The following is a 27,226-nucleotide window of genomic DNA, read 5'->3' on the forward strand; positions in this document are numbered from 1 at the left end:
CATGTGGTGGATTTGAAAGTCCAACTTTCTAGTTTAAAAAAAAAGAAAAAGAAATCCACCATCATCCTGTCGATTCTGACTCATCAGCGACTTTGTATCGGGGTTTTGAGGTTGTGAATCTGTACAGGAGCATGTAGTCTCTCTCCCACAAAGCAGCTGGTAGGTTGGAACTACCGACCTTGGAGTGAGCAATCCAATGCTTAACCAACAGCGCCACCAGGACACAGTTTCATTTGGTTAGTAGTCAAGTTGTTTGCGTTTTAAAATTGTGGTAAAAATATGTAACAAAACATCTACCGACTCAATATTTTTTAGACATCCATGGTAAGTAATATTTACCATGTTGTCCTTTTGCTTTTTTCTGTGTGTTGTCTTTTCCCTCCTTGTATTCTGAGGGCTCCTAATGTTGTTATCCGACTCTGAGGAGCTCCTTTATGATTACAGTGCTCCTGATCATTTGAATCCCATTTGATCAAAATGTCGTCAGTCTTCAGGACACCGCTAGGCACTCCTCTCTTGCTTGACCCTTTACGCCTTGTCCTCTTCGGAAAGCTTGTGAAACTACTCCTTCCTCTTCCACCTCCCTCTGGTCAGTGAGTGTTCCTCAATACTTGGTCCTAATTCCTCTGCTCTTCCCACTGTATAAGGTCTGCCTAATTGCTGAGTTCATTTGCTCTCTCTATGGTGTAGCTGTTAGGTGCGGTCTACTTGGTTCCAACTCCTAAAGATCCTATCTATGAACAACAGAACGGAATATGACCTGGCCCCATGACCAAAGTACGTGAGATGAAGGAGCATTCTGGTTGTACTATTTCCAGGGCAGACTGGTTTCTTCTTTTGGCAGTCCACTGTACTCAATATTTTTTGCCAACACCACAATGCAAATAAAAATGTTTTTTCCTGGTTTTCCGTATTCATTGTCCAACTTTTACATGCACATGAGGTGAATGAAAATACTATGACTTGGTCCGGGGCACGTTCGTACCCAAAGTGATATCCCTGCTCTTCAACACCTTAAAGAGGTCTGTGCAGAAGATTTGCCCAGTGCAATATGTGATTTGAGTTCTTGACTGCTGCCTTCATGAAAATTGAACATGAATCAAAGTAAAATGAAATCTTTGTTAACTTCTATTTCTATCGGCTTATCACAGTGTTATCTATTAGTCCGCTTGTGAGAATTTTTGTTTTCTTATATTGAGTTAAAGGTGTAGTGGTTATGTGTTGGGCTGTTAACCAGAAGGTCAGCAGTTCAAATCCATCAGCTGCTCCATGAAGAACGACGGGACTTTCTACTTCTGTAAACTGTTGCAGTCTCGGAAACCCACAGGGGCAGTTCCACCCTGCCCTGTAGGGGCTGCTATGAGTTGGAACTGATGAGATGGCAGTGATTTAGGTTTGAGTTACACTGACTTGTGATCACACTGAAGGCTGGAGGCTTTGATTCTCATCAACAATTTCTTTCATTCTTCCTCGCTTTCCATAAGCAAGGTTGTGTCATCTGCAATAAGCCTTCCTCCTATCCTAATTCCACATTATTCTATGTACATTTCAGCTTCGTGCATTATCTACTCTTACATTATCTATAGGTTGAATAAGTATGGCAAAAGGACACAACCCTGGAACACACTTCTCCTGATTTTAAACCACATGTTATCCCTTTTATCTTTTCAAATGACTACCTCTTGGTCTATGTACAGCTTCTGCATAAGCACAATTAAGTGTTCTGGAATTCCCATTCTTGTCAATGTTATCCAAAGTTTGTTATGATCCACATAGTCTAATGCCTTTGCATAGTCAGTTAAACACACGTAGGCATTTTCTGGTGGTTCACTGCTTTCAGCCAAGATCCACCTGACAGCAGCAATGTGCCACATCCTCTTGGGAATCCAGCTAGAATTTTTGGCAGGCCCTGCTGATGTGCTGCTGCCACCATTTTAAACTTATCTTGAGCTATAGGGTCTGTTGCAATTATGCAATGTGTTTTGATGTAACACAAAGGCAACAATAAACAAACGGGTGTGATTGTGTTAGAAAATAAAACTGTAGTTACGACATCCAGTAGGGAGCTGGAGTTGGACCTTGAAAGTTGGAGCTGCCTTGACCTAAGATGAGAAAGCCGGAGGAGAGCTGCATTAGCTGGAGGAGATGAGGGATTCCGTTTGATATTACATTTGAGAGGCAGACAGGGAAGCCCAAGGGAGTTGCGGTGTAGTCAAGCTGATGTACAAGTCTAAATTCTTGCAACAGGATGAGATCACTAAGCAATGAAAAAGAGGCAGAGAGGAGACTGTCCAAGCATGAGACAGGCACCCCTAATTCAAAGATGGTGGCAAAGAGGAGGGACCAGCAAAACAAGAGAAAAGAAAAATGAGTGAGGTAGGAGAAAAACCTACCTGTGGCCTTCTGTTGTGACCACTGTGGCTGTATAGTAGATGTTAAAGTCTGGTACGATGAGCCCTTCGACTTTGTCCTTCTTGAGGAGTTCTCTGCTAATTCTGGGCTTCTTCCCTCTCCATATGAAATTGGTGGTCAATTTTTCCAGTTCTTTGAAGAAGGTTGTTGGTATTTGAATGGGAATAGTGTTAAGCTTATAAAGTGCTGTGGGCAAGATTGACATCTTTACTATGTTGGGTCTTCCAATCCACAAGCATGGAATGTTCTTCCATTTGTGGCGGTCGCTTTTGGTGTCCTATAGTAGGGTTCTGTAATTTTCCTTGTAAAAGTCTTTTGAGTTTTGGTTAGATATACCCCTAGATATTTCAATTTGTTCTTGGCTAATGTGAAGGGTACTACCTTCTTGATCTCCTCTTCTGTGGTCTTGTCCAATGGATGTAGCATGTCAATAGACTTCTGTCTATTGATCTCGTATCCCACTGCTCTTCCGTATTCCTCTATGGTTGACAATACTATTGTGGAGCTTCTGGGGTTTTCAATGTATAGAATCATGTCATCTGCAAATAGCGATAGTTTCACCTCCTCCTCTCCCAGATGGATTCCTTTAATGTCCTTCTGCTGCCTTATGTTGTTAGCTAGGACCTCCAGTATGATGTTGAATAGAAGTGGGGACAGGGGCATCATTGTCTTGTCCCCTTTTTCAGTGGGATTGTTTTAGTTTTTTCTCCGTTATCTATGATGTTGGCTGTTGGCTTTTCATAAATAGCTTGTACTGACTTGAGGAATTTCTCTTCTATTTCTATCTTTTTGAGTGTCTTAATTAAAAATGGGTGTTGGATGCTGTCAAATGCTTTTTATGCATCTATTGATATTATCATGTGTTTCTTATCCTTTTGCTTATCAATGAGGTGAATAATGTTGCATCCCTGATTAATCCCACCTTATTATGTTGGATGATATGTTTTATATACTTTTGTATTCTATTGGCCAATGTTTTGTTAAGGATTTTTGCATCTATGTTCATTAGAGATATCAGTCTCTGGTCCTCTATTCCTGTGGGATCCTTCTCCTATTTGGGCATTAATGTTATACTGGCTTCACAGAATGAGGTGTTCAGTATCCTTTATTTGATGTGTGACTTATAAACCCACTGCTATCAAGTCAATTCTGACTCTTGGTGGTCCTAAAGGACAAAGTAGAATGGCCCCTTTGGGTTTCCTAGGCTATAGATCTTTTGGGGAATAGAAAGCCTCATTTTTCTCCAATGGAGTAACCCGTGGATTCAAACTACTGACCTTGTGGTCAACTCAGAATCCACTATGACACCGGGCTCCAAGAACAACAACAAAAATCTCACTGCCAGTGAGTCTCTTGGGTGGTTCACATCAGCAACTCAACATCAAGTATCCAATTGCTCGTGTGGACTTGAGGCTAAGCTTCCAGCACTGTGACCTCCAAATGACAGGATAGAAGTGTCTCTGTAGGTTTTCCTAGGCTCTAGAGCAGATCACCATGTCTTTCTCCCCCAGAGTCACTGGGTGGGTTTAATCCACCAATCTTTTGGGCCTAGTACTTAAGCTGACATGCCAGCAGGGTTCCTTTGATGTAAGGTAGGGGTCTTCAAATCACAACACTTTTCCTGCTGCAGCCACCTACATCTTCTAGCACCTGGTCAGCATTGAAGTTTGATTGTTCCTTTTTTCTATTTCGAGTCATTGTTCTTAATATAAAAATACTCCAAACGCCTCCCCTGGAGTACCTCTTTTTACAGGAGTGCACCAAGAGACATAAAAGGGAAAGATCGTTTGTAATAGAAAAATATGTGGAGTTACGTAAGCCAAATAGGATAGTCAAGTGCATTGTGGGACCATTTCTACAAGAAATACCTCAATGCAGTGAAATACCCACTACAGCTCCTTGAGCCAACATAAATCAAAAGATTCAATGAAAACACTAAAAGCTGCAAAGAGAATACCTGCAGCCCGAAAGCTTTATATCCATTTCAGAAACACCCAGAATCACGCAGAAATAAATCCACATTAAAATCATACACTAAGACATAAACAAAGAGATGGTAAGTATAGATACCAGGCTAGCAGTTAGCTTAATGGGGAGGCTGATGGGAGTGTGAATGGAGAGGCGCACAGGTGGGGTTTAAAACAGATGGGGAGCATTCTGTTTCTTGATGTGGGTGGTGGGCTTAGAGGTATTTGCTGGACTGTTTTTATACTTTATAGATCTCTTCTAGACAGTCATCTCTACATTTCCCCTATTCCACAATGAAGATATTTAATAAGTGGATAAACACTGCCCATCGCTGCAGCTAACAACTGTTTCCCTGGTCACTCTCGTCCTCCCTGGGATCCCTTGGGTGCTCTCACATTGTCCCTGTCAGCTCTCCTGGAGATTTTAGCCTCCACAGAGTTGGACCAGCCAGTATCCTAACTTCTTAATTCCTGGACTTATATTACCCCTCCAGTTAAACTAGGCACCATTTCCACATATCTCCATGTCTAGCACTTCACTCTCTTAACTCCCTCCTCCTGTTTCTAGCTCACCATTCTTCTTTGATTCCCACTCAATTAGTCTTCAGCTTCAGCAAGAGCCCCCTGGTCATGTTTACAAGGACGCAGAGGAGCCAGGACATTTGTGCATTGATTGTAGAGATGGACAATCATAGATGTGTAACAACACTTGGGAAAACATTTTGCCGGGATTTAAAAATATATATATATATATATATTAAGTTAAGCAGACATTCCATGTCTAGTTATTTACACAAGAAAATAGAAAGCACCTGTCCACACAAATGTGGGAATATGAATGCTCATAGCAGCTTTATTTATCGTTACCGAATTCTGACAACAAGCCAAATGTCCACTACCAATTGAGTATATCCGTATCATGCAGCTCAGAGCTCACAGGAAAACTACCGGTCCACACCGCAATCCGGGGACATCTCAAGACCACCACACTGAGAGAGGACAGAGCAAAGGGTGCCTTTCATGGAAAATTCCTGTCGTGACAGGAAGCATTTTAAAGGTTCCCTGGGGAGAAGGGTGAGCCACGGTGCGGGGTGTGTCTGTTTGTGTGTGTGGTGGTTAATAGAAGCTCAAGGAAAAGCAAGGAAGTAATAGGTATGTTCACTCTCTTGACTGTGGTGACATTTTATGAGCAGAACCATAACATTGTATACTTTATGTACAGTTTCTTTTATGCCAACTGTATTTCAGTTTAAAACAAAACAACACCCATTTGGGCCTCTAGCACCATCTGACCTATTGCCGTGTACCAGGGAGTGCCGAAAAGCTTGTGGGAAACGTCCATCTCTTTTCATTCCGTTTCCCACAAATGTGTGGAAGTCCTCTTGTAAACGTATCTTCCACTGTCCGAGAGGACTCGCTCACTTCCTCCTCTCTTTTCAAACCTCAAAGTTCTGCACTTTCTGGAAATGCTGTGTTTCTCATTTCATAGAGGAAAAAAGAGCCCACTAGATGATGACTCTACATCCCTACCCTCCACATCTGCAAAGCCCGCCTCTGCCTGTAGCCATAAACCTCACTGGCTTTCCTGTGTCAGTGGATGAAGTGTCTGGGCATCTACGGCCAACACTTCCATCCAGGCCCAGAACCCATCAGCACGATTTCCCACTGTGCTCTGGGTCGTCAAAGTTTCCCCTCTTCTGAATTCTTCTCACCATCAGACAGTTTGAAGTAGTTTTCATCCCAAACTTAAGTACAACCCTCCTTAGACCCACCCCCTGCATCTGCTTCCAGTTATTGCCCCACTTCTTAGGCGTCACGTATGCTACTGTGTCTACTTCTTACTGGTGAACCCACTTGAACCAGGCTTTTATCCCATCCATCAAGATCATCAGTGACTTCCAGGTGGCAAGTCCAATGGCCGATGCTCCGTCTCTTCATTGAAAAGTCGCCTTTTACAGGACCTTATTTATGTTGCTGTTGTTGAGAACATGCGCAGTTGGACTGACATGGATTCAACCACTTCCACTGATGACGGATGTCAAGTAGTGCAAGCAGTCTGCCCTTCTTTTGCCAAGTTGTTCCTCTGCCCCTGACACACACTTATTGCCCCCCCAGGATTCCTATCTAATCAATCGTTTGTCACTCTGGTTCCATATACTCACCACCATCAGGCCAGTGCTGACTCAAAGTGACCCTACAAGGCAGGGTAGAACTGTCCCTGTGGGCTCTGGAGCGTGTAACTGGTTAAGAGAGCATGAATCCTTGTCTTTCTGCCAAGGAGCGGCTGTGGTTTTGAACTGCTGACTGTGAAGTGAAGCAGTCCAACACGTAACCACTGCACCACCAGGGCTCCTTTGGATTCCATATAGATACGTCTTAGAAGAACACACTGTTTTCTGGCACTGTTAATGTCAAGTGCTGTTTTCAGCATCTTCTCTCTGAAGGGATTTCTGTCCACGGTGTTCAGTTCCCAGAAAGGAGGCCTGAGGATATAAATAGTCTGCACAGAGATTTTCTGTTCAATCCCCCACTGTAAGGGAACTCCATTATCTCCACACCTAGGCCAGGAAATCACCATCCATAGGCCAGGAAACTCATCTTAATCCACACTGGCTCAAGGAGTGAGCACATGGCGCAGGGGAAGACAATCTCAGGTCTGAGGGATGTGCCTACCTCTCTGGGGCATGCGCAGTGCAGGCCAAAGGCTTCTCTCCTGGGCCAGCCCATGGCTGTGTGGGCTGCACGGTGCAAGGGATCAGGTAGATCGTGTACTCCCCCGAATAGTCCTTCCTGAAAACGGGCAGAGAAGACAGTGGTCACGAGGCACAAGGCATAGATGCTTTACCTACCTAAAAACACACTGACTTCATGAAACAGATTTCATATGGAATATACACACCCCGCCACACACATGCCACACACATGTCACACACATGCCACACACGTCACATCCAAGGACTTCATGAGTCTGGAAACCCAAGCGCAGGCACGCATCACTCCTTCTCATCTTCAGAGGCCTACCCGGAGGTGTTGAACAGAGCTACTTTTATGAGTGCAACCCTCTCCTGAGCAAAGCTGACGAAGGTGCGTGGTTTCTAAAAATCAGAAAGACTCGAGGGAAGGAAAAACAGGATTGGTTGTTTCTTTTAGATCTCCACAAGTTCTTTGACAATTTCGGCTTGGTGTTTCCTGTTGACAGAAACCTTGCTGCGCAACTTGCTATCAAATGAAAAAGCCCCCATCTGCGAAGATGCGCTCATGGCAGCTGCTGGTCTGATGGGAGGGGTCGCAAATGCCTCGTGAGGGCACGACCCGACCCCAGAGTCGAAGGGAAGCAGTTCCCAGGAAAACTGTCCCACAGCAGTCACTGTGGAGGCTCCTCTCCCCGATTCCGGAGTCCCCGAGGGGAGCAAACAGGAACATGCTCAACTAGTTGCTAACCGAAAGGAAGGGCTGGCAGCCAAGGTTGACTCCTCCATAGGTGCTTTGGAAGAGCAGTTTGGTGCTGGACTTCCAGCGATCGCCCCACCCGCGGAGCACACGTCTGACACACAGAGGGATACCATGAGTCAGTCAATCTGATGACAGCCGCTTTTTTGTTTTCTTCCCAGGTCTACAGCCTCATTCCTTTACAGAGCTGAAGGACAGTCATCACGTCTCCCAATCATCACTGCTTGGGATCCTCCCTCTGTGTAGGGGTGCCCAGGATCTTGGAGGTCTTGACACTGAAAATCTGAAGGCTTTGGGCCCCTCACCTACTTAATTTCCCACACTTGTCATCGGTAGCAGCCCCAGTGTGGCAAGTTGCCTGGAAGACTGCCAGACATCCAGACACTTCGGGAGGTTCTTCAAGGGCCTTGGGAGGCTGCCATTCATTGAATGACGAGCGCAGGGCTGTGAATCTTAATTATAACCCTGTTGTGAGCGATCTGGGGAGCAGTGTTTGCTGGGTTCATTCATCGACCATTTTAATATTCTTTTTCTTTTATATCAATAACGTGATAGCGCAGATTTTGGTGTAAAACATAAATACATAAAAACTTAACACGCAAGCTTGTATCAGTTTAGTGGAGCGACGGGGCGGGGTGGGAGGGGGCAATTGGAAGCAGGTTAGTCCTTTGCTTCCTCTCTGCCACAGTGGTATAATCGGAGGTGCCAGGTTGCTATGGGTTGAATTTTCCCACACACCCCAACAATATGTGTTGGATACTAACCCTCTATATCAATGGAAGGCCCTGGTGGTGCGATAGTTCAAGTGCTCAGGTACTAACCAAGAGACCAGTGGTTCAAAGCCACCAGCAGCTCCTTATATGGCCGTGACAGGCTTGGACACCCGGTGGGGCAGTTCTACTCTGTTCTGCTCAATAGGATCTGGTATGAGTTGGAACCAGCTGGGTGGCAATAGGTAGACTTAGATGCAAGTCCCCACACTGGCCTGCAAACCCCACAGGGGTAGCCCTAGCCCTACTCATTCACCTCTTTGATTGCATCTCCTATCAATCTCCTCTCCTCTCACTGTACTCCAGCCACACTGGGTTCTTTGTTGTTCCGTGGGCAGACCAGGAATGCTGAACTTTCCCAGAAACACTCTTCCCTGAGATACTTGCTTGGCTGACTTCATAACTTCCTTCAAGTCATCGCCCAAATATATCTTCGTATCCAGGCCTACCTCCAATACCCTATTTACAATTTTTATATCATCTACTGAATTCCCTTAACCTCTCTACATCTTTTATCTTTCTGTAGCACTTACATTATTCTAACCTGCAACACTCTTTATTTACTTGTTGTGTTTACTACTCCTAGCAGCGGTCCTGGTGGACTACTGGTTTGTGCACTGGGCTGCTAACTGCGGGATCAGCAATTTGACCCCATCAGTCACCCCAGCAAGAGAAAGATGAGGCTTTCTGCTCCCGTAAAGGTTTCCAGCCTCAGAAACCCACAGGGACAAGTCTGTTGTGTCCTACAGGGTCACTGTGAGTCAGAATTGAGTTGGCAAGAGGCTTGGTTTTTTTTGGGGGGGTTGGGTTGCTGTTCTTTGTCTCTCATTTGACTGAAGTGATGAGGACCAAGAGCTTGCTTTTGTTTGCCCTGAGGCATTCCAAGTGTGCAGAATCTGTTTGGCACATGATGAATGCTCAATTAATATCTGCTGAATGAACAAATGGATGAATGCAGGACACAAACTGCACGGCCTGCAAGTCCACAGTCCCACTGTTCTCCGGTCCCTAAGACTGCGCAGGTATACTCCCGTGAATTCACCCAAACACAGCCCTGGAGGCAGCTCTTCTCACCTCCTTCCTGAAACCCAGACACTGCCCATGCCACAAGGTGGCGCACCTCCTGGGCTCTCTCCACTCTGAGTAACTATGGTTTTGATTTCCGGGGCCTCCCACAGGGTCCTTAGTCCAGGGTGTTCAGTGTTGTCCATTAGTTTGCCACTCATCTATGCATTGTATCTCCTTGCCACTTTTTCATGGTCTCACTAGTCTAGTTGCCACCAAGTTCATTCTGATTCATGGCCCAGTGTGTGTCGAGCGTAAACCTGTACTCCAAATGAGCTTGTCAACGGTTGAGTTTCTTGGAAGCAGATCACTAGGTCTTTCTTTTGAGGTGCCCCAGCAGTTTATTGAAACATAATTCACATATATTCACATTTCTATGTTCAATTGTATATACATCACCACAATCAGTTCTATAACAACCTCTCTCCTCTTGTATTTATCATTTCCCTCCCAATTCCCTCTACCATCCCTAAATCCCTGAAAAGCCATGACACCAATGATTGTCTATATATCCACTCTCCCTGTGCTTTATAAACTGAGAAATGTATTGAAAAAGAGAAAAATAACAAAAGAAGAAAAGGACCACTGGCAATATTAAATTGAATCAGAGAAGAAAACCTCCGTGGAGAAAAAAACAAGAGTATTTAAAACTATATCAGATCCAAAATGGGTCAACAGGGAGATCCAATGACCAAGTGTCATATTATAACCTAGGTTCAACTGCCATAGTCAAACTGACAACTGTCTCTGACAGCAACATTATTGAAGGCCTGTCCCTCAACTATGGTCAGAAGGGATCCACTAGAGGCTTATACATGTGGGGACTTTGCTGATAGATTTTGGGCTCCCACTTCTGAGGTGCCTCTTGATAGACGTAAGCCTCTAGTATTTTTGGTTAGCAGATGAGTGCTTGTAACCAATTACATCAACAGTTTGTACCACCCAAGGTTTCCCACTGTAGGCTCCTAAAAATAACAAACCCAAAAACTCACTGCTGTGGAGTTGATTCCAAATCATAGCAATCCTACAGAACAGGGTAGAACTAACTCTGTAGGTTTCCAAAACTATAATGCTTTATAAGACTAGAAAGCCTCATCTTTCTCCTGAAGAACAACTGGTGGTTTCAAACTGCTGACCTTGAGATTAGCAGCCTAACCAGCAACCACCATGCCACCAAAGCTTTTTATGGTAAACTCCTAGGGACATTTATTCAGCAGATACCATGGACTACCAAATATACAGAAAATCAAGGGGCCTCATCCAAATTGAACAAGGGCATGCTGTGTGGTTTAAAAGCAGGAAAGGTGTGAGTTTGGGCCGTATCCTTTCACCACACTCATTCAATCTGTATGCTGAATAGAAATCAGAGAAGTTGGGCTAAAGGGAGAACTAGGCATCAAGCTTGGAAGAAGACTCATGAACAACCAGTGAAGTCCTTCCTGTGAAAATAAAAGACTGCATTTTTCAGTATGAATTATATTTCAATACCAAAACAAAAACAGAACAAAAATCCTTACCATGGGACCAATAAGCAACATCATAATAAACAAAGGAAACACTGAAGTTAGTAAGGATTTCAATTTATTTGGATATTCAACACCTGTGGAAGCAGCAGTTCAGAAACCAAAATAACCCCAAGACATATTGCCTTGGGCTTATCTGCTTTTAAAAGTGACAACGCAAAGCTATCACTTTGAGGACTAAGGTGCGTCTGACTCAAGCCATGGTATTTCAATCCCATTTGCATGGGAAGTCTGGATGAGTAAGCATTGATATGGATGAATCCTAGCGTTGACAAAGAACACGGAATATACTATAAACGTCCAGGAGAACAAACAAACTGTCTTGGAAGACGGACAGCCAGATGTTCCTTGAGACTGGCCAGATGTTGTGTCCTGTACTTTGGATATGTTACTAGGAGGGCCCAGTTCTTAGAGAAAGATGTCATGTTTAGAGAGGAAGCAAAAAAAAGTGGAAGACCCTTAATGAAACAGACTAACACAGTAGCTGCAACAATGGGCTCAAACGCAGCAACAATTGTGACAATGGTGCAAAACCAGGCAGTGCATTCTTATTCTACTATCCAACTCCTCCGAGCATTAAGGCTGTGTGTCTGACAGCAATGCACACTGGGGTGGGCGGCGAGTGTGATGCTGACCGGTTATGGGTGAAGTTGGCCGGGTCATGATTCTCAGTGGCTTTGGAGTTACATAATGCTGTGATTTGGTTGCTCTGAGTTAGGACTGACTCAACGGCACCCAACAACAACAATCCTCATACCCGAAAACCTGCAGGGCTGAGGATTCAAGTTGAATCAAGCACGCACTCGACCTTGGGAAGCTCACAATCTGAAGCACATGAAGTTAGCAAACAGACAATTCAAAGGCAACGAGGAGTGCTAGAGTAGAAACCGGAACAAAGGGAAAATGAAGAGGAGGGATCGTCTAGCACTTCTAAAGAAGGTGTCAAGGTGTGCGCAGCATATGAGCTGGTCTCAGTGAAGTTAAGCGTTTTCCAGAAGTGAAAGAATAGGAAGGGTAGTGGAAACTGTGAAAGTGCAGAGAGATAGGCTTGTGCGGTCAGAGAGTTATGAGACACGTGATGTGGGAAGAAGGCTGGGTCTGAGATGGGCTGAAAGGGGCGGATATGGGCCTTGTATGCTATATAGGGACTGTGGTAGTTACATAATCTGGTGTCATTTTGGGAACTGAGACGATAAAGAGTGAAGGAGTGGAGTCTCAACCAGGGGTCCTCAAACTATGGCCCGGTGGCCACATGCGGCCCGCTGAGGACATTTATCTGGCCTGCCGGGTGTTTTTGCCCCATTTGCTTTTTTACTTCAAAATAAGATATGTGTAGTGTGCATAGGAATTTGTTCATAGTTTTTTTTTTTTTTAACTATAGTCTGGCCCTCCAACAGGTCTGAGGGACAGTGAACTGGCCCCCTGTTTAAAAAGATTGAGGACCCCTGGTCTAGACTGTCAATCAGGTCATAATCAATGAGGCCTCTGTGTGGCCTCCTGATAATTCTGGGAATTCCTGTATTTCCTCCTTAGAGGAGAGAGATGCAGTCTCTCTCTACGCCCGACTCCCTGGAGAGACGCTCTACTGACAAGACATATGGCACTATGTTGATAGACCCCCATGCCCTGGGAACTGGAGGATCCACTTGGAGACCCCTGTCAGTGCTGAGATGCTTCTGTCACCACTGGATCCACAAGACTTTGCACCCACTGGCCTGTGATCTTCCTGCATTCAGTGGCACTGCATGTGTTTCGTGAGTCTGAAGAAGACTTTATAGATTGATATCAGACATATGGCTAATATTGGACTTATAGACTTGATCTGGACTGGACTGGGGTGTTCTCTCAATATTCAACTGCTCTTGTATATAAAATTATTTCTTATACACAGATGTGTGCTTATGAATTTGTTTCTCTAGTCTACCCAGACTAACACAGGGACTGGATGTCATCTTATAGGCAATATAGAATCACCAGAAGTAGTAAAGGATGACAGTTAATAGTTTCTATGCCTTTAAATTGGGACAGCAGATGCATCATCTCATGAGTCTATGAGTAATCTCTTTGAGGATTACAAAGGAATCATTTAAAAACATGATACAAAATATCTAATTTATATTTCAAGAAACCTTTTTGAAAACTATATAAGGTATATTCTTATAACAACATACATATATAGCCAAGAAACTTAAAAGTTTTGGTTTCCAAGTCTTGATCCTGCCACTTAATAGTAAAAGCAGGACAAGATTTTGATGCTAACTATGGTTCTTAATTTTATAATCTATCCAATGGGGATAATAATACATGCGACAGCTTCTATTACCCTTTTCATGATAATATACCTAAGTCTCTTGTTATCAGACATTTTCCAATTAAAACAACAATAAGAAGTCTACTATCTGATCATTGTGAGCTTTCAAGCCATAATGACAGTAATCGACACTGAGTGAGACGAGAGTGATGTTGGCTGTGATAGTTAAACGTTATGGAGCACCTTGACTGGGCCATGATTCTCAGTCGTCTGGCAGTTATGTAATGATGTAATTTGGCACTTAACTAATGATGTATTTAGTATTTAAACAATTATCTAGCTCAGCAGTTGGGTAATGAGGTGGTCATCTTCCATTTTTTTAATCAAATATGGTCATCCTCCATTTTTGCATAATGTTGACTTTCCAGTGATGACCTGGTCTTTGAAACCTAACCATGTTGATAAAGGAGGAGTGGGTATAGTTTTAATTATGACTTTCTCACTTATCCCTTTTCCAAATGGAGTATTTTATTGTATGTATCCAATTCCCATTCTACTTCTAACTTGGGTGTGGGGAAGAATATTTCTTATCACTTATATTATAGAACAGTGGACCATTGGGAGTGACATTTGGACCTAATAACCAGCAATCTTGGGTTTTGCACTGGCTGGAGTAACTAGAATGGGACTCCTGCATCACAGTAGGCTTTTAAGTTGACACACTTCCCAGTTTCCATGGTGACTAAGTTCTCGCCAATGGGTTGTAGAAGGGATGTGGATGCGTGCCTTCCTCGATCCTACCTTGAAATCGGATGCGTGTTTCCTGGCTTTTGCATTACAAGTTGACCTGAGTTACTTATTTTTCTTTTTCTATTTACCAGAAGGTTATTGGTATCCTATTTTGCCCATGAAACCCTCTTTTAAAGCAGAAATCCAGTCTTTAAAGATAGCCTTCTTTCACAAGCTCCTGACAGAACGAGTCAAAACAAAATGGACATCATTTCAGATCCACATGTGGAAGTCTCCCTCCCAGGATTCACCTGTTATAAGAGCTAGTGGCTCTCCAGAGTTGATGTGGAGAATCAAAAGTCTGAGCACTCCATAAAAGCTGTAGATCAAATTCAATTCCTCCCAGGTGGTCTGGAGTCAATATGAAGGATTTCACATTGGGGAGAGTGTGGTGCTCCATTACAAACTGTCCTGTTTCAAGAGAAAACACACACACACATACATGTAGTGTCCGATTAATGTACTGCTGGTGAAGCCCTATGAGAGTGTATGAACTGCACTAACGTTCCTTTTTTTTTATCAGCAAGGTTATAACCTTTCATCCCTTTCTACATTGCTTGGGGCACCATGGCATGTCACCCCACGGTATCATCCTACTTGTGATGGTCATATTATAAACACTGAGCATCTGGTCCACTGAGATTTGAAGCCCAACCACTTCAGAAGTAGAAAAGGTCTTGGTAGTTTATAAATAGAAAAATCAATGTTGAATGAAAATCACAGTTAAGGACATACAAGTCATTGGTGGAAGGGAGCAACTGTAAATATCACTAAAAAGGCAAAGAGTAATCGACAAGCTAACTGCACTCTTTAAAACAATGGTTCTGAACCTGTGCGTCGTGACCCCTTTGGGAGTCGAATGACTCTTCCACGGGGGTTGCCTGATTCTTAACAGTAGCAAAATTACAGTTAGGAAATAGCAACAAAAATACTTTTATGACTGGGGGGGGGGGTCACCACAACATGAGGAACTGGATGAAAGGGTTGCGGCATTAAGAGGGTTGAGAACCACATCTTTAAAACAACACGGCTGTATTGTTATGAATAAATAGAGGCACTGTTGTAGATTTAAAGTCATGCTGCTGGCATTGGGTTAGGTATAGACCGAGAACCACAAATTTGGTTGTTCAAATCCACCTATCACTCCTTGGGAGTTTGAGGAGGTTTTCCACCTCCATAAATATTTACAGTCTTGGAAACCATATACAGGGTCACCTTGAGTTAGAATTAACGATGGCAGTGGAGAGTCTAGATTTAAAGAGATTTAACAATCAAATGGCTGGCTGGACTCTAGACCATTTTATAAACAGAAAAATAAAATAGGTTGGAAAAATTTGACAAAAGAGGAATTATGAAGAGATATTATTGACTCAATGTTAAATATCTTAGAGGTGATAATGATGTTGTGATACATAAGATAATGTCTTTGTTCTTAGGAGGTGACTACTAAAGTATTTGCGGGGGAAATTGATATTAAATGGTACCGTTCAAAAAAGTATAAGGCACAGCAAAAAGTTGACAGCTGTTGAATCTAAGTAGAGGGTCTCTATCGGCCATGGTTGTCTTCTTTCCGCTCTCCTGTAGCAGGCTGAAGTTTTTTCACAATCAAGGGTTGGGAAAAAATAGCGCTGCTATTACCTCTGAATTTGGCATGAGTCTTGAATTCAATGACGAGACGGCCGTCCTCTCGAATATAGATTCTGATGATCTGCAGCCTTGCAGAGAGCACGCTGTCTGTCTGGATTCCTGCACCGGTATTACACCAAAATATCCACATCAGGGCACAGAGACGACCTCCTAGAAGCAGGCAGGCCCACAGGGCAGCTCTCCCCCTGACAACGCTAAAGAGAGCTGAGCATTGCTTCGAATGTAACTCGTGAATGATAAACGTGTCATCTATTTAGAGATCTTCACAGATTCAGAGCGTATAATGATCATTCTACTTGGTTCTTTTCACAGTTCCACTTGCTTCTTAAGAACCTCTAAGTGGTGCAAGTGGTTAACATTCTTGGCTGCTAATCAAAAGGTTGGAGGCTTGAGTCCACTCAAAGGCACCTTGGAAATAGACCGAGTGAGCTCTTTCTGAAAAGTCACACGTTAAAAGCCCATGAGACACGGCTCTGCCCTGATTCACATGAGGTCACCATGAGTCAGACCTTTCAATGGTTACTTCTTATACAACATGGCCCACGCCATTGTTAACTAGCAGAAAACGGACATTATTCTATTAGGAAAGACCATGCTTCTGAATCCCGAATAGGCAGTATAGACGCCTTCTGTCACTTGCAGCTTCCTGCTCTGGGCCCCTGTCTCTACGTGCTGGTGTCTCCATCCCTGGAGGCACCGGCAGCATCGGCATGCGTGGAGCCCACTGAGTGCTCCAGGCTTTCCCGCTTGGTGGACTTCCCAGACTTGAAGTGGCCACGCACTGACTAAGTAGGGGACAACAGGATGAGGAATGCAGTTTAGCTATTCAAAGTCACGACTGAGTCCCTCCCCCCTTTTAATCTTGAGCTTATGGCAGGAATCGTGAAGGGGTCAAGGGGCATACCTGTTCTCCAGAGAACAGTGTCATAGAAGAAGGAGAACTCCATCTCGGTGTGGTGCTCCAGGGAGGCCCAGCCCCTGGGGGCCGTCACGTAGATGTAGGACACATAGAGAGGCACATGCACCGTCAGGAACGACTGAGCAGAGTCTCTCACCTGCCAAGCAAACAGTGTGCACACAGGATGGTCATGGCTTCCCGGAGATAAGAACATACGTGAGCATCACATCTGGGTTCAGTTTTCCTTCACTCATGCATAGTAACTTGGCCATTCCAGAATTATTAATCAAGTACCGATGACTACACGAAGCACCATGCTATGAGCCAGGGCCGTAGCAGTGGGTAAATATCTATCACTCCCGTTACGGAGTATCTCACGAACCCTGGTGGCACAATGGTTAAGTACTTGGCTGCTAACTGCAAGGTAGTTCAACCCTGCCCAGAAGTGGGTTTCCTTTTGCAAAGAGGAGAGCTGAGAAAAGCCAGTGGGGCAGTTCTATTCTGTGTCGCGTGGGGTGATCATGAGCTCAAATGGATGTTGACAGCAGTGAGGTGGAAAACGCAGTCCACTGAGGAACATGGACTTATCTAGGCACTTCCGGACGTGATCGTCCTTTGGTTGTATAAGGACAACAGACTGAAGAATAAATGCAAATGTAAATACAAATACAAAAATTAAAAAAAAAAACTAATGTCAAATCCTGAGAAGTGCCATGACGACAATAAAGTGGGTTTTTGCTATGTGTGCAATATTGACTAATCCATTTTAAACGTAAAGAAAGGAGAAGCGTGACCAGGATGCTTCTTTAGATAGGGGGTCTGTAAGGTTTTTCTGAGGAGGGGGCACTGGAAGGGATGGCTTTGGCGTGCCTGGGCCCTCCAGTCAGTGCAAAATGGGCTTGCCAGTGTCCTGCAGGAGAACCTAATCAACCCAAATCAGGCAGGTGGTCAAGTCTGGATCCAGCGATTCACATGTGCCTGACTCCGGACATCTGAGTGAAAACTCATGTCTTCTACTGCAGGAGCAGAGATGTGGGGGTGGGGTGGGGGGTGGGGTTATCATATCCAGCCAACTGACCATCAGACAGATCAGCACAAAAACTCCATAATGTCCCCATATAATGCATTGGTAAAATAATCACACTTTGGGGGAGGGAGGTTCCTGTTACTACTATTTATTTCATTCAATACTTTTTCACTTTACTATGCAATGAACAAAATGAGATGGAAATATAACACAATATAACCATAAAGTTTTCATGGTGAAGTTAACTATATATGCATGTAAAGAAGTTGGCTCAGATTTATTTTTTTAAATATACATTTTGTTTTTCTTCTGTACATTTTCTTTTATAAGAGAAAAGTTTTACTTTGTCGTGGCCAAGGGTTATAATATGGATCTTAATTTTTCTGTGAGAAAACTGTGTGAAATGTTTCTAAGGGAAATGAAAAAAGTAATTATAAGGGTGAAATACCTTATCAATGTGAAAAAGGTTAATTTATTAAAGAGATTTATTTTATATTCAAATTTGTCAGGGAGTAAAATCGCATGAAGTGTTACGAAAGGTTACTACATGATCTTCCTATCAAAATCCCTTTCTTACGTCTTACTCTGTTCTTGCTCAAAATTTCCAGGATTTTTTCTGGACCTTATACTACGTTCTTCCCTTAATACAGAGGTTTGGCTAAATACATTTGCATTTAGCAAATAAATTCTCTAGGTCGCTGGCAAAACTAGTTTCCCCTCCTCTATTTCTGTTTGGTCTCGGTTCACGTTCACGGTATTGCTTGTGGTTGGGTGTTGCAAAGTCACTTCCAACTCCTAACAGCTGGACAGGGTAGAGTAAAAATGCCCCACTGGGTTCCCTAGGGTGCAATCTTTGTGGGGGCAAATTGTCAGGTCTCGCCTCCCGCCGATCCCCCGGTGGGTCTGAATCACTGACTTTTCAGTAAACAGCCGGTGCTTAGCCACTGCATTTCTAGGGCTTCTTCGATAATATTTAACCTCATTGCCATCCTGCGGATCCCAACCCATAATGATGCTACAGGAGGGAGTCGGGTTTCCAGGGCTGCCATCTTCCCAGAGGCGGACCACAGAGTGGGCAGTAGGTTCGAGCGTGGCAGCAGCAGAGGGCTCATTTGACTGCACATCTGTTTGTGCCAGATCGTATAGCCAAGGTGTCACCCCATCTATTAGGGTAGGCTTGCCCATCTCAATTTCAGATGTGGCTCCGAGAGGCCGTGCTTTGATCAAATCTACTGATAGTTGGTGGAGAATCTGAAGAAGTAGGACTTGGTTCCAGGTTCTATATTCTTTCTACCCTACATTAGCTGTTTGGACTAGTTTTAAAGAAACAGACAATGAAATACTTCTGCGTATCTATTCTTTCTGCTGCTCATTTAAGAACGAGGGGACTTGTAGTAACAACACCCTGTCCTGGAGGTTTTGAAAAATGTTCTAAACAAATACGTCCACCGCAAAAGCAGTTGTGGTGAGCTCCCAGCTCACACTAGTTTTTGAAGGGGCTGGCGAGGAACAAAGCACTTTGTCGTTTTCCAAAGTGATGGTGCATTATTCAACTAAAGAAATAAAAAAGCAAAACAAAAACTAAACCTAAGCCTGCCATACAAGTCTACTCAGTAGAGGGCAGTAGTGTATACAAAATGAGGGGAACCAAACTGCCCACCAAAAAATGCAAGGCATCATAGAGAAACTAAACACATTTTAAACGAAAGGTACTTTTCCAAAATGATTCATTCCTTCCACCGGTTCCCTTCTGGGTCAGGGAGAAGCCTGAAGAACAAATATCAAGGTAAGTTTTAAGCTTGTGGCGATAACTGCTCGTAAGTGGGGAGAACCCATATGAGGATTAATTCCCCCTATCGCCCCTCCCCCAGGAGTATTGGCTTCTATGGCACTTCGATGCCAATGCGCATCTAGGACTTGCTGCTATAAAATTTCCTATTGTCCTAATGCTTAAGGACTGTTACAAAAATGTATTTTTAGAGGCATTGTTGGAGTAGCTAAAGCAGCTCTCTCTCCCTAACACTCAGGGCGGCACTGCTCTGCTTGGCTCCCGCAAGAGGAGATGGGCGGTGCCAGTCACCTGGCTCAGGTGCCCAGGGGCAGCGGAGAACACATCTCCACGGTACTCACCCTCCCAGCAAACGTAAATCTCCTTTCGACTTTCCAAAATTACACCCAGAGAAAGTTATGATTTTTATGTCTCTGAGTGGACCCGACTGTACTTTTCCTTCCACATTCATTTGATGTAGAGCACCTTTGAGGTCTTTGTCCGCCCAGCCACTGCCAACGTCGCTCCTGAGGTGCTAATAAAGAAGGCGCTGCGAGTTGGTTGGCCCGGCGCCGGGGGCCAGGGATGCAAAGAGGCAGCGGAAGTATCTCAGAACCAGACGCGGGTGAGCATGGCACCCCGGGGGCCCCGGCCCTCAGAAAAGCCTGTGGAGCACCCACCTGGAAGTCAGCAGTCACAGACCCTCCACAGACATCGATCAGCTCCGTCATGTCATAATACGCATCGAAGGTCCAGACACAGCTCTTCAGGTTCAGGTGCTGGTAGAGCTGGATGGTCTTCAGCTCCCGCACGCTGGGGTCCAGCTGGAACGGGCGGTCGTAACCAGGCCCCAGGGCAGTGCTGTCGTCGACCACATCGTCCAGGAACCCGGCCTCTGGGGAGGAAGACGGGAATACGCAACGATAACTCGGTCTGCTGACCTGGACTGATTGGAGAAGGAAACCGTTGCTGTCCAGCTGGCTCCGGCTCCTGGCGTTTCCATGGGCATCCGAGTAGAACGGTGCTCTCCCGGGCTTCCATGGCTCTGCTCTTTCAGAAACAGAGGACCATCCCTTTCTTTAGGCATTACTTTTGAGTGGATTTGAACCATCAACTTCGGTGGTAGTAGCTGCGAGCTCAACCAGTCATGCCACCAGGATGTCTTGTTTGGATCGTGTCCCCCCCAGTCCACGTCCTTGTAGATGTACCTAGTTAAGATGAGGTCATGCTGGAGTAGAGTACTCTAACCCAGTGTGACTGGTGTGTGGGTCAGAAGGGATCCCGGAACACTGAGAAGCCGCTGTGTGAAAGAGGAGCAGAGAGTGGAGGGATGCATGTAAAAGCCAAAGCAGGGCATAGATTGCTGGCCTCTGCTATAAGCTAGAAGAGTGGCACAGGAGGGGTTCCCCCAAGAGCCCTTTGAAGGAGCATGTCCTTGTCAACACTGGGGTTTTAGACTCTTGGCTTCCAGAACTGTGAGAGAGTAAATTTCTATTGTTTAAAGCCACTCCGTCTGTGGCACATTGTTACAGCAGGCCCAGGACAGGGATACGCTCCTGCTGACCAAGAAGCAAGGGGAGGAGAGAGGATGTATTCTTTTGGGATTCAGAGAACGTCCCTCAACCTCTCCCCCCCGTTTGGAACTCTACTAGCACAGCAATTTTGGTGAGCTGGCTAACTGCCTTTGACCAAGTGTTAGTTCACTGGAGTAGCTGAGTTCACGGTCTCAAAGAGGCTTCCTGAGCCTAGGAAGAGAAAGTGAACCAATGAAACAGTGAATGAATTGGCCAGAACTTGACGGAAGGAAAAAGTAGATGCAAACTTTCCTATGCAATCTGTCAAATCCGTTTCTAAGCTTCACCATCCATCCATCCCTGGAGAAATTAATTTCTTCAATGAATACTTTATTGATAGGTTCTCTTTGTTTTTAAATTGTTTTTTATTTAAAGAATAGTTTTATGGAAAGCTGACCAATATGTGTGTACCTCTCCTCTTTCCTATGGAGTTGAAACTCTTGGAGAAAAAGTCTTAATTTTGTGCTCATGGGTAAAGAGCTCACGAATGATGCTTGACTAAACCTCACGTGAAACACACAAAAATTATTGATCAGATGCTGCCAGCCATGTAAACTGCTCTAAAGTAAGGGAGACCTTTACAAAGTGGTGAGCTGAATGTAGAGACAGTTTAGGATTATCAGGGCTCTCCTTTTTACAGTACCCTAAGTACTACCAGAGAATGGATACATCCAAACTAAAGAACAAGCTCTTTCCTTAGAATGCTTGCTAGAGCACTCAGCCCTGGTCTCACACGAATGAGGTCCTCGGGGCGCATGTGTTGCAATGACTTGTTTTTGCGTAGGAAGACATGCAAAGTTTCCATCTTTAAGACACTCGCTGCTTGTGTGGTAGACCAATTAAACTTTCATTTGCAGCTCAGTGAATTACGCACAAGTTACACTCAACTAATTTCTAATGTCTAAAGGCCACCACTGCCAAACCGGGATGTCTAGTGACTATGAAAGAGCCTATGGCTTGTCTTTCCATCTTCAAGAACTACTGTTAAATGATTCATCAGTGGTGAAGGGAGGGGGTACGCCTTGAATGCGCACTTGCAAAGGGAAACGGGAATGGCTAGAGCTTTGTAAAGTGAAATGTCTGCTGTGATGCACTGCTCAGCTGTCAGCTGCCGCAGGGGTTGCCTGAATTGCAGAGAGCCACTTAACTCAACGTTGGGCCTTTCCTGGGGCAACACGCACCCAAGGTCTAAGATGGGCTATGAAGGCCTGCCCACTTGGGCTGGAAGAGAGGTGGGCGGGGTAATAGCTGTTCCAGAGCTTCCATTGGACTGGCGGGGAGTTTCTTGGTCCTGCATCCTAGTTTGAATTCTTCTGCTACCTCCTTCTTCTTCCTCCTCTTCCCTTTAAGATGTGCTGATCCCTAATAGACATCGTGCACCCCAAACTCCACTTCAGCAACTGCTTCCAGAAAACCCGCCATGTAACCCTGCACTTAAACTTTCTCAGGTGCTAGTGTGATGGGACGTCAGAGGTCAGATTCAAACGTGTTCACTATTGGGAGGGAAGGAACGGAAATTTACCATGCCAGGGGCTGCCTAAAGGTCACCTCATTTCATCCTTCCCTTGGCTGGTAGCAACTGTTGGTGTTAGCGAGAAGAAGACAATGTCTCCCAGGGGTCAGGCTGTGTTTGCTCACAGTACGTAGGGAGTGGAACAAGGGTTTAACTCTAAGTGTGTTCGATGCTTTTTCCTCTTGACTTTGTTCTTCCAAAGCGTGAGCAGCCTAGCTTGGGGCGCTTGCTAAGAAGGGAAAGTGTTAGTCACACAGCTTTTGAAGACCAGAAACCCTGAAAGCAAAACCAAACCAACAGAATTTCGCTTTGTATCACCATCACCACAAAGGTCCTTGGGTGGGGCAACCAGTCTTACACTTGGGTCCCTCACCTGAGATGCCTCTCAGGTCTCGGGTAGTGACAAGATTGGAGCAGACGTGCTGGTGTCTGTAGATGGACTCAGATAAGAGGAAGTGCAGGTTGTGCAATGGCATGGTGGAGATCAGGGGCAGCATTCCATCTTGATGTGGGATTTGCACGGAGATGTGGATCCTGCGTAGAAACAGGACAGAAATAAGAGTGCTAAGTGGCATGTTAACAGGTTCGCTTTGAGTTCAGGACTGACTCAATGGCAGCTACAAGTACGTCATCAACCGTCGATAGTGTACGCTCCTTTTTCAATTGGTCTTCATCGGTGAATTGATAACCCCTCCACCCCATTCTTTCTCATTGAGTTGCATGGGATTTTGTTGGTCCTGCGTCATAGTTTTGAGTACCTCTTCTGCCTAATTCTGCTTCCGGCTCTTCCTTAAGAGTTCTAGCTGAGCATGAAGCAGAGATGCGGTGGGACTGGGGAGTGGGTAGTGGGTGGGAGGGGGGTGGCGCATGCAGTATGACATCATTTTTTCCCAAGACTCTCAAAACTATAGAAATCAGGAATCATAGTTTTGTGTCTCTAGAAACATCACACCCCAGATTATATTAAAAGTTTTCTCTTGTGTAGGACTTCCATGTGCTCATGAGCTAGGGCTGACCAACTGACCCGGGTGCCGTTCCCATCGCTGTGAGGATGACTGCATGCCTCTGGATGGGCTTAAACCGCCACAGTTAGGTCAGCACTCGGGAATGCTCACCATCTGTACTAACCTGTGTAGGGAAGGTAGACACTCTTATGTGTTAGTCTTGCTCGAATCCGAGAGACTGAGATCTTAGACTTTAAAGCCAGTCTCCCTACCCAAACACCTTAGCAATGAGTACCGGCCCCTTACCACTCATCCTCTCTCTCCTCAACTGAAAAGCCCACCTTTTCCCCTTCAGTCCTACCTTCACCCACGCTCCAGGAAGCCAGCCCTCCCCAGGCTCCATTTGCGCCATGCCCTGCCTTGATCTACATTCCCCTTCGTACCAGGAAATCTTTAACTTATTTGTCCTGTCTGCTGTTGCGTGGATGTTCACAAACTGTTTTTCTTGGCTCCCTACAATGAGGACAAGCACGATTTCCTTCACATCATTTGTTTCTCCAGAGCTGTAGTGTACAATTCTAAATAAAATATGAGCTTAATAAATAGTGGTAAGGACTGTGACACAACACAACTGTACTTAGGGGCAGAAGTTTTGTTTTTTTTAACATACAAGTTTGAATTTCTAGCATGTTTACCGAGGGAGCATTTTGAGTTTAAACAGCTGGTCTAATTGAACAAACAGACCCACTTTAAGAAGAATCATATCTCAAAATATTGAAGGTGATGACTTTTTAAAAAGAAAGGTATCTGGAGTCCTCTGGAACTTTGGTTCTGACCCTTGAACAAAAATTAATTTAAATCTGTTAGAAAAAAGAGAGATTTGTGTGTTTGGGGCTCCAAATTAAAATTTCTTCCCTACCCGCTTTAATGCAAATGAACTCAATTACTCACAGAGACACACACATAAATATTGTGAGGTTAAAGGAATATGTATATCATGCATAGAATTATTTTTCCTTTGCAAAAATGAAACTACCCATCTCCTGTCTAACTTACAGAGCTTTGGTGGCTCTGTGGTTTAAGTAGTAGAGGGAAGTGGTTCAAACCCACCAGCAATTCCATAGGAGAAAGTCAAGGCTGTCTGGGTCTATTTCCAGTTGGGCAGCTGTGATTTGGAATCTACCTGAAGGCGATGGATTTGGGTTCAGGGTTATCATACTCACAGTAAATCGAGAGGAAAAGTTGAGAGACAGATCATATCTGTCTATTAGTTTACAAAGTGTTCGTACTCATTTGGTCAGTATTTAGTGGATGTCCATTATATGCCACTTACTTGCGATACCAAAATCAACTTGTCGCACCTGTAGGCAGGTGCAGAGCAGGGAACCATGAATTGCCCAACAAGTCCAGCTGTGAGTTCAACCTCAATAAGCACCCTCCCACCTTGTGTTCAGCTCTCCTACCGTAAGGTGGTGGTTTGTGTGGGGCCCATATAATGCCATGACTTTCACGGTTTCTGTGTTCTTTGTTTGATTTCACTATTTAAAATAACACTCAAGGTCAGTGCTGAAGTCCTGCTTGGTGCTCCTTTGTTCAAGCAGGCTGTGAGGTCCTAACGGAGAAATCATGTGAACTTAGAAGAGCTTTGCTCAGGTTGGAGAGTGTTGTTGCGTGAGTCAGACGTTAATGTTTCAGCACTATATAGGAAATCAGGGCTTTTAAAACAGAAACACACCCACAAGTAGGTTCTCTATCAGTAAATGAAAATGTTTTGACCAGAGGCTTTTAAGACCCTAATGTCGTAATTTCCCTAAGAGTAATGGTTCAGTGTTCGCTAACTCGGTGTTCATGTAACTTTATAGAACATAACTGCTATAAATCAAGAAACTCGACTGTAATCATGGCCACCACCTTACAGTTGACTATAGGGACTAAGAGAGACTGAAAGATGGTGATGATGAGGCAGACGCAGCTTTCTGTGCTAATGGAGCCTGGTGCTGTTGTCGGGGAAGGGTTGGCCTGCTAACCTCATAGTCGGCAGTTCAATTCCACCAGCCACCCTGGAGAAGAAAGGATGCTATCTGCTCCTCTAAATATGTACAGCCTTGGCAACCCTCCCTGGGGTCATTGTGAGTTAGAATGGCCTTGATGACAGTGGGGCGGGAGGAAGGGAGTCTCCAGACACAGCCCTTCAGTTAAAGTGGGGAGGGTGAAGAGGAGGCTCCGGAAAGAGATGCATGATCTAGTTCCTGCAGAATGACGGGATTTGGCCAATTGAGTGGGTGCCAGCAAGGAGAGTAATTATATTGGCAGGTGCAACCCTAAACATTTCGAAGCCACTGGGAAGTAACATGACTCTCTGAGAGCTGCTTGATGGGTCAAAAGAACAATGTGAGGGATACCAGGCTAGTAAGATTGTATGATGGGTTGAACAGTGTTCTTCCAAAATATTAAAGTCCTAAGTTTGCAAATATTGTCTTTGAAGATGTTGTTGGTGACCTTAACATGAGGTCACGCCAGAGAAAAGTGGGTCTTAATCCAGTCGGAGTGGTGTCATTATGAGAGAAGAGAGTGGAAAGACAGCAAGGAAAGCAGTGCCAGGAAGATGGATTTACAACCCAGAGCCAGGGGAGGGCTGGGCTTCCAGAAAGCAGCCGTGATAAGGGGGGATCTCATGGAGACTTCAGGGGGAGCTTTGGACTTCTGGCCCTCCGATGAGCCAGTCACTGCATTTCTGTCATTTTAAGGCACATACTTTGCGGGTTCTTTGTTATCACAGGCCTAGGCAAGGAGACGGATCTTGCGGAGTTTGGAGGAATTTAAACTTTTTTTATGTTGAAGCTGTTATTACCATTATTTTTTTCAGAAAAACCATTCATTTATCTATCCTGCAAAGCATGTGGACAGCCCAAGGGTCCGTCTAGCCTCTCAGTGTGGAGGACAGCCCTCTGCCTGACCTGTTTGCATGCTCCTTGTGCTTGACATCCAGGTATTTCAAGGTTGCGATGAAGGACTGAGCCTGGAACCCTCTAGCTGTCCCAGCTACCACTGGGGTGTGGCAGATAGCGCTGTCTGTTCCGATGGTAACAATGTTGCTCCGTAAGGGGGTCCCCACGTGGCCCACCTTGTCTACAGCCTTTGCCACACAGCGCACATGGAACCGTCGGCTAAAGTAAATGCTATCCAGAACCTACGGGAAAGAACAAAGCACCGCAGACGTGGTTACTCCCTTTCAGTAGCTCTTTATGTTATGTCTTTTATGTGATTTGAGCTTTTTAAAAAAAATCATTTTATTGGGGGCTCGTACAACTCATCACAATCAATATAACCATCATGTCAAGCACATTTGTACATTCGTTGCCATCATCATTCTCAAAACATTTGCTTTCTACTTGAGCCCTTGGTGTCAGCTCATTTTTCCCCCTCCCCCCCTCTCACAAACCCTTGATAATTTATAAATTATTATTCATTTGTCATGTCTTACTGTCTGATGTCTCCCTTCACCCACTTTTTTGTTGTCTGTCCCCCAGGCAGGGGGTCATATGTAGATCATTGTCATTGGTTCCTCCTTTCTCCCCTACCTTCCCCTTCCCCTTCCCCTCCTGGTATAGCTCCTCTCATTATTGGT

General features: G+C 44.7%; 1 protein-coding gene across 1 annotated transcript in view; it reads right to left on the reverse strand.

The window, feature by feature from the left end:
* The window catches only part of FRAS1 (Fraser extracellular matrix complex subunit 1), a 593,853-nt gene that overhangs the window by 7,845 nt on the left and 558,782 nt on the right, over window positions 1-27,226 (reverse strand). Inside the window, exons 63-69 of the mRNA XM_013004822.2 lie at window positions 26,556-26,788; window positions 23,028-23,188; window positions 20,248-20,462; window positions 16,779-16,929; window positions 15,866-15,973; window positions 14,479-14,638; window positions 7,053-7,169 (exon numbers count right to left, since the gene is read on the reverse strand). Coding sequence (XP_012860276.2) covers window positions 7,053-7,169; window positions 14,479-14,638; window positions 15,866-15,973; window positions 16,779-16,929; window positions 20,248-20,462; window positions 23,028-23,188; window positions 26,556-26,788 — 1,145 coding nt within the window. The remainder of the gene's footprint in view (window positions 1-7,052; window positions 7,170-14,478; window positions 14,639-15,865; window positions 15,974-16,778; window positions 16,930-20,247; window positions 20,463-23,027; window positions 23,189-26,555; window positions 26,789-27,226) is intronic.

This window comes from Echinops telfairi, unplaced genomic scaffold (assembly GCF_000313985.2).
Source record: "Echinops telfairi isolate 266 unplaced genomic scaffold, ASM31398v2 ScPeMD7_7468;HRSCAF=8506_0, whole genome shotgun sequence".
In the NCBI taxonomy this organism is placed as follows: domain Eukaryota; kingdom Metazoa; phylum Chordata; class Mammalia; order Afrosoricida; family Tenrecidae; genus Echinops; species Echinops telfairi.